The sequence below is a fragment of the Dermacentor albipictus genome, chromosome 3, assembly GCF_038994185.2.
Source record: "Dermacentor albipictus isolate Rhodes 1998 colony chromosome 3, USDA_Dalb.pri_finalv2, whole genome shotgun sequence".
Lineage (NCBI taxonomy): Eukaryota > Metazoa > Arthropoda > Arachnida > Ixodida > Ixodidae > Dermacentor > Dermacentor albipictus.
Window position 1 is genome coordinate 112036926 of NC_091823.1, and position 13643 is coordinate 112050568.

General features: G+C 47.9%; 2 protein-coding genes across 4 annotated transcripts in view; both read left to right on the top strand.

Moving 5' to 3' along the window:
- LOC135908477 (uncharacterized) overlaps positions 1–13643 on the top strand; it is a 463787-nt gene that overhangs the window by 128127 nt on the left and 322017 nt on the right. The window lies entirely within an intron of this gene.
- Positions 2456–3317, top strand: LOC135908512 (receptor expression-enhancing protein 5-like). The gene has a single exon (XM_065440322.1). It carries the CDS (start codon positions 2535–2537, stop codon positions 3204–3206), a length of 672 nt encoding a protein of 223 aa, XP_065296394.1. The 5' UTR covers positions 2456–2534; the 3' UTR covers positions 3207–3317.

Sequence of the window (13643 nt, forward strand, 5' to 3'; positions counted from 1 at the left end):
AAAATTCCGCTCCTATTTGAATGCCGCCGACGTGACCGCGGACATCGAACTCACGTCCCGGAGCTCGCCAGCAGATAACGCCACCTGTGGTCACAGTATAAAAGCACCGCGCGCGCGCGGGCAGGTCAGTCAGATCGAAGCTATACTTTACCGGTGCAAAGGGGTGGTTAGGTATAGAAGGCCGGGTAAACAGGGTAAAACATTCAGGAACGGAGTTAAGCACGGTACAGGCAGTTAGCAGTTCCGGACAAACGAGTTACCGTGGCATTCCACACGCTGTGCGAGCGAACGAGACACGATCACGCCAAGTGAGCGCGACTGGAGGTCCTTTGTTTACTGCGCCCAAAGTTTCGCTAAAGAGAATTTGCGTGAATAGCAAGATGGCGTGCACCAAAAGCGCGTGCCGCCTCCCTCGAAAAAGGTGCGCACGAAAAACAATTTCTGAAAAATAATCAGTACCATCGCGCGTGGTATCGAGCGGTGATGATGATGATGATCATCATGATGATGGTGATGATGATGATGATGATGATGATGATGATGATGATGATGAAGCCTCAGTTAATGGCACAAACCCACTGAGGGGGATAGGCCACGAATCGGGTGGTAATATGATTCAATAAATAAAATGAAATAAATTGGTTAATAAATAAACAACACGAAAAAAGAAAGGGAAACAAATAATCCAAGATGCAAAATAAGCTATGAATACAGGAGATAAAGTATTGATCAGTACTATAGTAAGCCTTGCGTTGATAGGAATGTTAAAAAAAAGGATATTACCTTTATTTCCTGTTTCTTTGTTAGTCTTCGTCTTCTTCTCCTACTGGCGACGCAAAATGTAGCGTGAAGGTGCGAACTTGATACAAAAATAAAATAATGGCGTGATATAGCACGCGACTGCATCCAGGTCGAAGAGGAGATGAAGCATTGTCCATTGAGGCGACAACAACAATAACGAGAAAAACAACCTAATTACTTTCTTGAGTAGCTTTGGGTTCGCACAATTGAACATCTGTGCGTCATGCGGGGATGTAGAGACATTGGACCATTTTTCCCTCTTTTGTCGAATATTCCTAAGTATATACGCCTTTCGCAAAGAAATACGCGTACACTTGGCAACAACTTTTGCCTATTGGTCTCTCTGCAATCGATATTTCGTCTTTTCGCGCGAAAAGCCACAGTCGTGGCCGCTGCTAAGTAGGACAGTTTGCTCATGGCTACGTCTTTGGTATACAGGGAGGCTAATATCTGTTAAGCCTCGGTTTCCTCAATATATCTATGTACATTTAGTTGGCGTTCCCTTTTTTTGTTTCATTTTTGTTTTTCACTGGCGGTAGGCTGAAAGATTGGCGTGCTCACTTTTCGTTTATTTTCTTGCATGTAATGACATATACAGGACATTTCAGCGAAGACTTTCAAAAGCTTTTGACGGTTGCCTCTGGCTGATAGCACAATTCGAGTTCGTGAGGTGGTCAACTTGAAGTGGCAGACACCACTTGCATAAAAAAACTGGAATGCATAATCCACTAATTAACAAAATTTCACTAAGTAAGTTTAAGTAATTAACTTATGACTCGTATTGCAGTTAACAAAATTCTAGCCGTGGAGTTCGCAAGGCGGATCCACTTGGAACGAATTCTCAGGATGAGACCAGTTTCGAGATATTAATTCCCGAACTTTGCGGAGAGATGCTTTGGCGTTCCAGTTATTTTCTCAGTAAAGCGTCGTTTTAAGCATTCGATCGCCAAAGTAACTGGAACGCCAATGCATTTCTCCGCAAAGTTCGGCGACAAACCTAGACTCCCGATTACAGCCTACCAGCTTGCTCCAATTTCTGTGCTAATAATTTTTTTTTACCGTTTTCCGAACCCTAACTACCACCCTGTGAGGGTGGGACGCATATGCATGTTTTATTCTTGCGTCGTTCTTCATCCTCCTCCTTCTCTTGTTGTTCTCTCTCCCTCGTAATCTTAATTTCTCATTTTCTTTACTCACTATATTTTTCCTATGTCTGCAAAGATAATAATAATAATAATAATAATAATAATAATAATAATAATAATAATAATAATAATAATAATAATAATAATAATAATAATAATAACCTATCACATAACAATAATATATCACCTGTGTTTAGAGGTGTTTTATTGATCTGGCTTCTTCTTTTCTCAGATTCTTCTATAGGCTATAGCATACTGTACCGATATATTGCATTTGTGATGAAGTACTAATTTTGTTTAGCGAAGCAAAAACCTTTGCAATAACACACTCGTGATTATGTAACGTATTCATATTCTCTGTTCTCAAATGCTGCCATCTGTACTTGCCCTTCCCGTTATAATCCCATGAGGGATTGACGTTACGCGAAATAAATAAATAGATAAATAAATAAATCTCGCCAACTCGTGCAAATCTTGGCCGATCCTCCGTATAGTGGGTACGACCCATTCACAGCGGCCCAAATCGACCCCGCCGAGCAACCATGTAAAAAAAAGCAAAAGGGCGACAGCAGCAACGCGCGAGGAACGATGTTTTCTCGGGGAAGCAGCAGCAAGGCGTACGCCGACATCTCCTCCTCCTCCGAGGAGTCGTCGAGCACCGAGGGAAACCCGCCGGCCGCCGCCGACGCCGCCGCCGCCCCGAAGCCGCCTCCTCCACCTCCACCTCCTCCGACGTCGAACAAGCCGCTCGCGCTCCGAGTCATCTGCTGCTTCCACGGCTGCCTCCGGTCGCGGCTCTACGCGGACACCGTGCTGGGCCGGTCCGTGGCCGAGCTCGAGGTCGTGTACAACGTCAGGCGCGAGTTCATGCCGTACGTCCTGCTCGCGGTGCTGCTCCTGTCGTTCCTGATCGGCGCGTTCGGCCGCCACGCGAGCAACCTGGTGTGCGTCCCGTACCCGGCCCTCCTGTCCGTCGTCTCCGTGGACAGCAACGTGCGCCAGCGCTACGTCAAGTGGATCACCTACTGGATGGTCTTCGGCCTCGTCAACCTCGGCGACGCGCTGTGCCCCCTCGTGAGCCGCGTGGTGCCCCAGTACCACCTGTGGCGAACGCTGTTCCTCGCCTGGTGCTTCTGCCCGTACAAGTGGAACGGCTGCAAGCTGATTCGGGAGCGCCTCTACACCGCCAGGAACCTGAGGATCGTGAGGGTCGTGGCGTACGTGTTCTACGAAGGCGCCCGCGTGGTGACGGCTCGGTGACCGCGTCTGCGAAACGTGCAGCGCCAGGTCTGAAGCTATAGCTTGTGGATTACAAGGAGGACATCACGCACGAAAAAAAGAAATACAATAAAGGGGCAACTTCTTCTTATATCCGTGCTGCTGGTGCAAACGCTATTGTTTTTTGTTGCCGCTTCTGTGTCAATGTAGTTGTTTCTTCTAAGGAAATGCTAGCTTATCGACCTCTGGTGCAGCCGCATTATTCGCATCGTCGTATTAATATTACCGCTGTTATTGTTTCTCATGCTATTAAACAGAAATCATTATCAACATCTTCTACGTTTTTTTTTTTCGATATTTCTTCAATTCGTGCTTAAGTTTCATTACACAAGGGAAGGCACGGTATATTCTGAGCATGTGCCATCTACTGTCTAGCCACTTGCCGACGTTTTCGTAAAACATGAAACCAATCAGATCGGGTCTTGTAATGTCGTATAACTGGTGTGGCAGTAAAAATGAGTTCCGTCCGGAAAAACCACTGAAGCATGCTGTTGTTTTTCTTTTCTTTCTTTTTTCCCTATAGTGTAGTTGACCGCTCTGGATGCGGTATGATAGACAACGTAGAACGCGTTGCAATGCTTGGCTACCGCGGTCTTCTGAAGTTCGCAGAGGTACGGAGTACAGAGCAATAAGCGCATTACAATAAGAGGATGCGAGGATATTCTCGTGCTTTGTATGTACTTCCAACGGCACCCGTGAGTGGTCCTATAATAGACGCAATCTACAGTGCCGTGCACTTGGACTAAGGTGAACTAGTTCACTTTGCGACCTACCCTGTATGTAGTTTTCTAAATATAGTCTCTTTCGCCTCCTCCTGTGTACCATCTCATATATACATATATATATTACTCCCGAATACCCTGTCACCCTTGCATATTTGGTAGCCGTCGTTCAGGTCTCAACATAATCAGCTTAACAATTACAGTGTGGCCAGCGGGACTTTCCTTCTTTATTTTTCTGATTTTCTAATGAATAAACAACCAACTACCACCATTACTGCGTATATCGGAAATTTCATTAACGTTAGTTCCATATGAGAACTTCTAAATAATCGCCAATGGAAGGGAAGCACAGTTGTGGACGCAGAAAACTATGGATGGGGAGACGGAACGATGCGGGAATAGGACGGGTCCTATGCCTGCATAATTCGGGTCCGACCGGCATAGGCTGGGTCTGCATAGGACGCGCCGGTCGGGTCAGCTGGCGCAAGGCAGAGGTATAATTGGAGAACGATGGCGGAGGCCTTTACGTTGCAGTGGACACAGAGTATCCCGTTGTCGTCGTTGATAACGATGGCTATACCAGTACCGCTACACTTCCAGGACACGCGCGCGCACGCAAGAATAACGTTATGATAACCCGCACACGCGAATACGCGCGGATCCACAAGAGCACAAGCGCGCACAACAAGCAAGCACGACGCGCGCGCACACAGGCACACGCACACACACGCGCGCACGGACGCACCCGGGAACGTGCACTCCACAAACGCGAGAGATTCCGGTTGTGCGCGGGGCCAAGCGACGACGGGTCTCGCGGAATGCGCGGGACCTTGGCACGGCAGCGGTACGCGCGCGCGCTACTTGGCTCCCGTGGGTTGGCCCGCAGGCCCGCGAACATTTTTCAAACTTGAAGCGCCGGGATGCGCAGACACCGCGCTGTGTACGGTGGCGGATGTGCGATACGCGCGACAAGATACGCGGCGACCCGGTCGTGATGGTCGTTAAAGCGTAGATTTCTTGGTCCTCTTTTTTTCTTCTTTCCTTTCCGTTTTTCGTCCGCGACGCCCTTCGCCCCCAAGGAGCCGCGTAGTTGCGGGACGACGCCCTCCTCTCGACCCGATAAGCGACGGCGACCGAGACCGGTCGCCGATCGCACGTATAACACCCTCGAGTCTGATCAGCCACGCTGTATCCTTCCGTGATGTTACAACTGCCGTCACGGACTTCCCGCTCCGATGCGGCGTCGTTGTGCCGCTTTTTCGCTATAGGAGCCGCATTTACGAATGTCGACTCCTTCGTTGCTAAATTATTTGTGTAGGACGAGTGGCGCAGCTATGCGCGACTATATATTGCGAGATCTATCGCCGAGGCTGTGCTGAACGTATTCCGTGTCATTGTTCCCACTGTATGCGACGGCCACCGCCACACTCTCCTCGCGGCATTATAAGCCGGCTGGACCCGAGACCCGTTTTCAGAGGCAATTAAAGATCCAAATGGACCACGGCTGAGCGCGTCGTTGGTGCAGAAAGCAGTGGGAACATTACGGTATGTGCCGGAAGTCCAGAAGTTTCCGCGACCGTTTATAAGGCTCGTTGCACGCCTTCAAGTCTGCACACAACTGTAAAGCTTTCTTTCTCTCTCTCTTCCATTCTCTCTCTCTTTTCGTCCCTATAAATTCCCTTAATTCCCCCAGTGCACGGTAGGAAACCGGACGTGCGCATGATTAACCTCCCTGCCTTCCTTTCTCTCCCTCTCTCTCTACTCTGTAAACCCCGCGCCAATGCAGGTTAAATAAAAAAATATGAAACGTTGCATTTTAAGCATATGGCCTACGTAGAATAAAAGAAACATTAAAGTGGTTGTTTTCCTTTTTTTCCCTTTTAATGCTTAGTGTAGACTCTGTAAGGCGGGCTCAGGAAGGCGGGCTCTAATAGCATGTTGACGGGTACAAAAAAAAAAAATCGCAGTTTTGCGGAACGGCGACGCCTATATTGCGATAGCAAATTAGCAAACAGCCATACGAACTAAGGACAATACTCTTATCGGCCGTATCAACTTGCAAACATTCACTTACTAACTAAATTAGCAATTATGATGTCAGCGCGCATAGCGAGCATGAACACGTCACACTCGATGACCGCGCACACTCGCTGTCAAAATGATGGCATGAGGGAACGCGGCAGCAGCAGCGAGTGACGTGATCTTCGTGCCGTTTATCGCTTCAATGCAAAGTGAGCCCGAGAACACACATCACGCATCACGCATATAATTGCTGTCGCAATAAAACGAAATCCGAGCACACCCAAGCACTTCTTCTGAGTTGTGAATGCGAAAGCGTTAATGGCCGTTTGAACGTTGCTGATCGGTCCTTCGAGCTTTGCGCTGTGAGTAATGTACCATATCGTTGCGGGCTGCCCGAGCCATCAAGCAGCAGCAGCCTACGGTGCCAACGCCGCATGCCACCGACGCGGCCATGCCCTCTCCCCGCACGCAACACCTGGCGCGCTACTGCAGCAGCAGGGGTGGCTTTTTACCGGCTCTGCTCCGTCGAGGCACGGTCGGGTCGTGGCTTATGTTTCGGTTTTGTGTGTTGTGGCTTAGGTTACGTTTCGCTGCTACAGACGCCGGACGCGGACTTTTACGCTCAATGAGCCATTCGACGCCTTCGCATCAAAAAGACAGAGAAGTAAGGATGGGTCCGAGTGAGGCAACGGTCTCAATTGTATTGTCATTGACGTAACTCATTTCGCACTGCGACAGTATGGGACGTACACGGTCTCTTCATGTGGTCGCATAGTATTATACACGTCGCAGCGAAGGGGTGTTCCATCGTACCCATTCCGTGTTCGCAATCTCGACGCAAAGCGCGAGTAGCTGTCGCGATGAACACACGCAGACGACAGTGGCGCAAGCTTTCGAAATCTCGGACACCGTCGGGCTTTTCGTCCCGCGGAGCTTTCTTACTTTCTCTGTTGCATATTCTCCGCTGTTTATTATTTTATTCCTACAACAGGGGCGCGGTGCCGTATACGTAAAGCGCGAGTCACCGCCGGAAATATAATGCATACACCGCGTGGCGCAGATGCCGTATACTTATTAAAATCTAGACTCAATGTACTTCTTTTTTTTTTAACATGAGTTTACGAGATCAGTATACGTCGCCTTAGATTCGATAATTTGGTTAGGAGCCTTCGGAACTGGAAAAATGGCACGCCACTAACGCCAGGGCCAAAAGGCAACACCGTAGCCATTGCTACCCTCTGGGAAACGATAGTAATGGCTATAGCGGATAGTAATGCTGGATAACAGATAGCAATGGTGGATAGTACTTACGGTGGGCCTCACAGCTCACTGTAATGGCATGCCATTTCGACCGCATCGAATGCGTTCAGTGCGGGCACAGTAATTGCTCCATTCAAAACTTACCTTTGGGCGACACGCTGAAACCGATCACGCGGTGTCACAACAGTGAGCCGGGAAATTGCATGTCTGGCGCTGCGTGGGCACTAGTAATAAACGTCATTTACTTTTCCTGCCTGTAGCCGTTTGCTACGTCGGTTTGCATTCAAGGAGAAGTGATCTTTGTTTTCTGACCTTCGGAGTTGGCCGGGTCGGCCTATGTACCAGACTAGAGGAGGGCCTAGATTCGAGCAAATGCGGTATATACGCGCACACCAGCGCAATGTCTCTCGGGCCGTCGCGCGCGGGCGGTCCCGCGCCGTATATATGCAAACACATCCTCCGCGCGACTCAGCTCCGTGCATCACGAGGGGGGGTCCCCGTCGCACGTGCCGGCAGCTCTTGACATGGATATACGCGCGCGCGACAGCGCAGCGAAGGACAGCGACGAGGGAAGGCGAAGGAGCAGGTATGCACACACACACGACCGGCTCGCTCGCTCGCACGGAGTGAATGAAGGACACGCGCACTATAACGCCGACGCAAGAACAGACGCACGCACACATGGTCGAGGTTATACCGCGAACCATGGTTTGCTCGCTTGAGTGACAAGCGCTGCTGTGGCTGCTCGCGCGCTGGACAGGCGTCTACGCGCCTGACCATCTCGTGCGTGTACGAACACACGCACCAAAGTGCGCACGCACGCACGCACACACCGGTGCGACAAAGCGTCCTTGTGCGACGGAGCCTGACACTCCGTCGCCGTTCTTGACGTCGAGGGTTGTTCTGGTAAGAGCGAGTGCTAAAAGAAAAAAAAAAGAAGAAAGCGACACAGGAAAGCTGTACTACTCGTATATATATATATATATATATATATATATATATATATATATATATATATATATATATATATATATATATATATATATATATATATATATAAGCAAAGGGACAGAGAAAAGTAAACGATAATAACAGTGGTGACGCTGACGTTCCGCCTGGTCGGAAGCCTGTCGACTCTCGGCCGGAACGTCGATGCATTTTTAAGAGGCCCAAGGCCTGGACGCCAGCGCGGCGTCTGAATTGTGATGAACGAGGCTCCTTCGAACTCTCCCGACACACACACGCGCACGCGCTCCCTACGTAGGATACGGGAGACCGATGGACAACTTGACGTATGTGCGCGCTTCTTTCTCTCTTTTCTTTTGTATGCACATCGGTTTTTAGTCACGCCAGGATCATGCGTGTGTGTTGCGTGGTTTTTCTGGAAACTTGCGGTTTTTCTCCTTTTCTGTTTTTTTTTTTCTATAGCCGTTTCGCGGATTCCGGTCTTGTTTCACTGTCGTTGCATCGGCTTATCCTCCAGAAGAAAAATATATTTTAAAAAGCTCGCATTAATGCGACACGCGGCGACAGAACGACGAATATAAGTGAAATTTGCTTAGTCGGAAGCCACGGGGACATTTTGGCTGAAACGATGTAACAAACAGAAAGCGCCTACTGTCGATCCACATCATGGACGAAAGTTGGTAGAAGTTAATAGCATGTATGCCTAAACAGACTCTTCGACTGTATACTTACTGCGCATGTCATCATTTCTTTTCGGGGGGGGGGGGGGGGGATAGGAGTCTAAGACAAATGGGACGAGCGTTAAAAGAAGTAATGGTAAAGAAAAGCGAAACGAAGTAGCATATTCTCTTCTTGTCATCCTTTGGTGACGTTCGGCGATGGCGGTGTCTGCATATGTTCGGTTTTTTTGTATAGTTTTTTCTTTCACTCTCAGGCTCTTTTAGATGTGCATAATGGGAAACCAATGTAACCGGTGAGCTAACATAATAATGGCCTTATTTTCTAGAAATATTAAGGTAAAGGGCGCGAAAACGTATTATTATTATTATTATTATTATTACGGTATTATTATTATTATTATTATTATTATTATTATTATTATTATTATTATTATTATTATTATTATTATTATTATTATTACGGTATTATTATTATTATTATTATTATTATTATTATTATTATTATTATTATTATTATTATTATTATTATTATTATTATTATTATTATTATTATTATTATTATTATTATTATTCTCAGATATGGAAACATACAAACACACAAAGGAAACAGGGAAGGAGCGAGCTAGCTGACAACTGCCACCGAGAGGGGCACAACGCCTGCCTACTCTGTCGGGAGGAGGGAATGAAAAGAGGGGAAGGGGAGAAGAAAATAAGAAACAAGGAAATAGGAAAGAAAATAGGAAATAAACAAATGACAGAGACACGGACGAAAGAAAGTAGGAACACGGAAAAAAAAATTCTATAAACGGGAAGCGAAATCAGTTTTCTTCATGAAAGTTAGCAAGGCTATATGGGCCTGGTCGCGTTCAGCAGCACTCCCTCTCGGAAGCAGGAAATCGTCGTCCAGTCAAAGAGTCCAGTCAGACACGCGAAAACGTAGATGGATCGACAAACCCACAAACCAACACACACAATGAAATCGTTCTCCTTTTAATTCAATGGTTTGTCTTATTGTTTGCTCATAATTTTTTAGTTCTTCCTTTCCAATGAATAAGAAGGCTAAGGAAAACAACAAGGTTTTTTTTTTGTGTGTGTGGTTGCTTTTTGAAGATTACACCCACACGACGCTAACAAACAATGAAACCAGAGAAAAATGCGTAGTGGAAATTAACTGTTGTTTGAATTAAATGCAGAAATATTCAGGAATTGGGTGATTGAAACAGGAACTAAGACAGCTTCCCGCTAGTGGGAGTCGAACCCACGTCTTCCGCATAATGCGTGCGATGCACGACTAAAGACTTACAGCAGTGGCCGTCGTCCCGCCCACATTCTTGAACGATTGTGAGAGTGTTAGCCAGTGTTCGTACGTTCTCGCGGTTCGTCGCTGGTCGGTGGTCCAAGGTCGCGTACGACAAGGAGAACGTTCGTTCCTTCCTTCCTTCGTTCTATTCGCTTACATTGTCAATAATCTCAATTGTTTCTGCACAGTTCATTCATTCATTCATTCATTCATTCATTCATTCATTCATTCATTCATTCATTCATTTAGTTAGTTAGTTAGTTAGTTAGTTAGTTAGTTAGTTAGTTAGTTAGTTAGTTAGTTAGTTAGTTAGTTAGTTAGTTAGTTAGTTAGTTAGTTAGTTAGTTAGTTAGTTAGTTAGTTAGTTAGTTAGTTCATTTTGCTTTTCTACCAAAGCGAACAAGTTAACAGATGAGCAAAACTATTTGCTGTTTCTGCGCCCCCGAAATGGAAGCCACGAATAAGAAAGAACGCCCTTCCCCATCACAGCTGCCTACGACTTCGTGTTTCGCCTGAGCCCACCAATCGGGCAGAGTATATAGACGCCGCGGACAGAGTTCGCCGAGCAGTTCTTTCTCCGCCCCAAACAAAAACAATACGTAACACACGGACCACGGGGCATTATGTGCCCTAAATCGTTGATCGTTTGTCGAGCCACAAGAGCCCTATTTAGCGACGATATTACCGGGGGAAATTAAACTTCCTGAGCGCAACAGCAACATCAGTACTTGTTACTGCGTCGTTAAGCACTGCAAGCGGCGGAGGCATGCTGGCTCCCGTAATGAATGGGCCCGCAGCTCATATCAATCTCTATTAGCCAGACCACTCAGCCGAGTCCTATACACGAGACTAAAAGTAGACGCTCCTCCCTCTTTTTTTTGCTCATTCAAAGCACCCATAGCGTACTTTCTTGTTGTTGTCGTTTTATTTTTCGCCAAGTGGGAAAGCGAGAAGCGCTTAAGGAAGAAGAGAAGCGCACAATCAGTAGTACGAGAGAAATAAATGGATCACGGCGGCAAGGCGTGACAGATATACCACGGCCTCCTATAGAGTCTATTACACCCGAGGGAGCGGCTACTGGTCTGCACAACATGTACACACGGCACGTCGTCGCGGGGCCGAGTTACGTGAAGAGAAGCCGGCACGGCGTGCCAAACCCCCTCCCCCATTCCTCCTTCCCTCCACACCCCCTTGCCCACTGCTGTGCGCTGTCCAAGCGCACTAATTGAGATTTCGTGTTGTAAGAGAGGATACCGAGCTGGGGAACATCTAAGCACGGACGGCTGCGAGAGCTAACGAGCCAAACGATCCTGCAACGACGCGTGGGACAGCGTTACATTGCTCGGCAGCTTGCGTCCAGGGCACAGCGAAGTGCTCCTCGTTCCGATTCAGCTATAGAAGCATCTGTGTTTACGAGTAATGCGAGTGATGTGGACTACGCATAATTCACTTTGGGGCGTTAAGACTTCAACGGCTCGTCTGGTTCGGAATCGTGTACAAATAGGCGCGGAGTGCGTACGTTTGAGAGGTCCCGATTCGCAAGTATTATCGGCTTCTGAGGCGTAAATACCCCCCCCCCCCCCCCCCGGTTGCGTAGGCAGAGCAGACACGCGTAAGCGGGGTTTCAACGATGTTACGCCCATGTGCTGCGTCGTCTGCTGCGTCGTCTGCTGCGCTATTCCTTCGCATCTGTACGTCTGCACCGAGTCGGTCGCGATAGCAGACAGGGTGCAGACAGATCGTGAACCAGCCCTGCGACTTTTCTGCACCTTTTGAAACGAACGGCGTGGTTCAGCAGGTGTTATTGCTGCACCGCTAAAATGAATTGCAGGTTGCAGAACCTCGTGATCTGGTTCAGGTAGTGCAGGCGAATCGAACGGACCTACAATGCAGCTAGCTGAAGTCAGCGTGACTCTACACTTTCGTGCTACGTTATTGTATGCAACTCTCCTAAGCGAGGGACTTCTTCCAGTTCTAAGTCGGGATGAATTACTCTTTTGACTGAGCGCAAGTAAATGGAATTTGATGATTATTTGATGCGATTGGTAAAACGAATATTTCTATATTCGAGTCGTTATTTACTCCTGAACAAGGATAACATAGCGATACTGCGGCAAATCATATTTCAATCGCACTCTAGGTTTAACCACTGTCTAAATCGTCATTGCATCACCGTTTCCACCAGGTTAGGCCACTAGTTACGACTCCTCATAAGGAAACCCACTTTGGTTACAAGATTCGTTAAAAAATAAAAATTTTTTTCTTTTATTTGGCATACTGGGTCAGTATCAATATTTCTTACTGGGTCACATTTATTTATTTTGGCGGCTGATTGGGAGCCGTTACATCCCTCTCAAGGAAACCTATAGAACGAAGTGATGAGTGAAGCAGAAGTCATTTACACAAAACTCGCTGCGTTTAAGCGAGCGAGCTATATCGAGAGAGACAGAATGTCCAACGAAAAACAAGAGAGGTCGTTGCAGAAAGGGAAGCGGATCCCGGCTGCAAAAGAAGGGCGACTCTTCCTTGCGCGTCTTGTCGCGTCCCGAAAGACGTGATCGGCACCGACAATGAATGCCACACACAACGGCGGCCTGTCCTCGACGGCACACGCAGCGAACGCCACGTCAATCGCGTGGGTTTGTCTTGCCGCAGATAAAAGTGGCGCTCGCGTCGCCTTTCGCCGCGTTCATTCTGCATTGCGACGCCATGCGCATGCGCCTCGAGCAACGTTTCTCGGGCGCGCATTCATCGCAATGCTGACGTACGCACCGATACTGATCGCACAGCCAGCGCCAGAAGACAGATCGCACCTATAGTAGTTATAGTATAGTATAGTAGTGTATAGTACATATCTGCAGAGCCGTCAGTGCCATACATGTGTCTTTCGGCTGTCTTCTTGTCTGTTTTGCAGCACATGCGCATATAAATGCAGCTTCACGTTAGCGCTTCCTCAGTATGCTTGATGTCCTGCCACGACACGCTACTCTATATTTAGCCGAGGGGAAAAAAGTAAACAGCGCTGAGAAACAGGACAACAGAAGTCGTTTGCCGTTGTCCTCCTTCTCCACCTAAGTTAACCGGCCCGAATCAGCAGCACTCTACTATCGTTGTTTACTCCATACTTCTCGGGCTCGCCCAAGCAGGTTAACTGATCGCGCGAAGTGAACAGTAAACGCGGAAACAAGGATTCCGTGCACTCAACTCATCGCTAAACTGTAACTTGACAGGTTAGTTCGCGCCGGAAACGTTGTTTCCGCAAGAAGACGCCAGCTGCGCGGGCGTGGGAGAAGCCAGCTGGTTGCTTGCCGGCATACGGCGATGACGAGTGAGAAAATTGCGCTCGCAACTCGCGCAAGCATGCGTCCTCTATATCGGCGTGCCCACTATACGCGCAATGTGGGTCGTCTGCGTCGGACGCTCTCCTCGGGACGTTTCGGCTGAGGAGAGCAGACGAGCACTCCCTGGG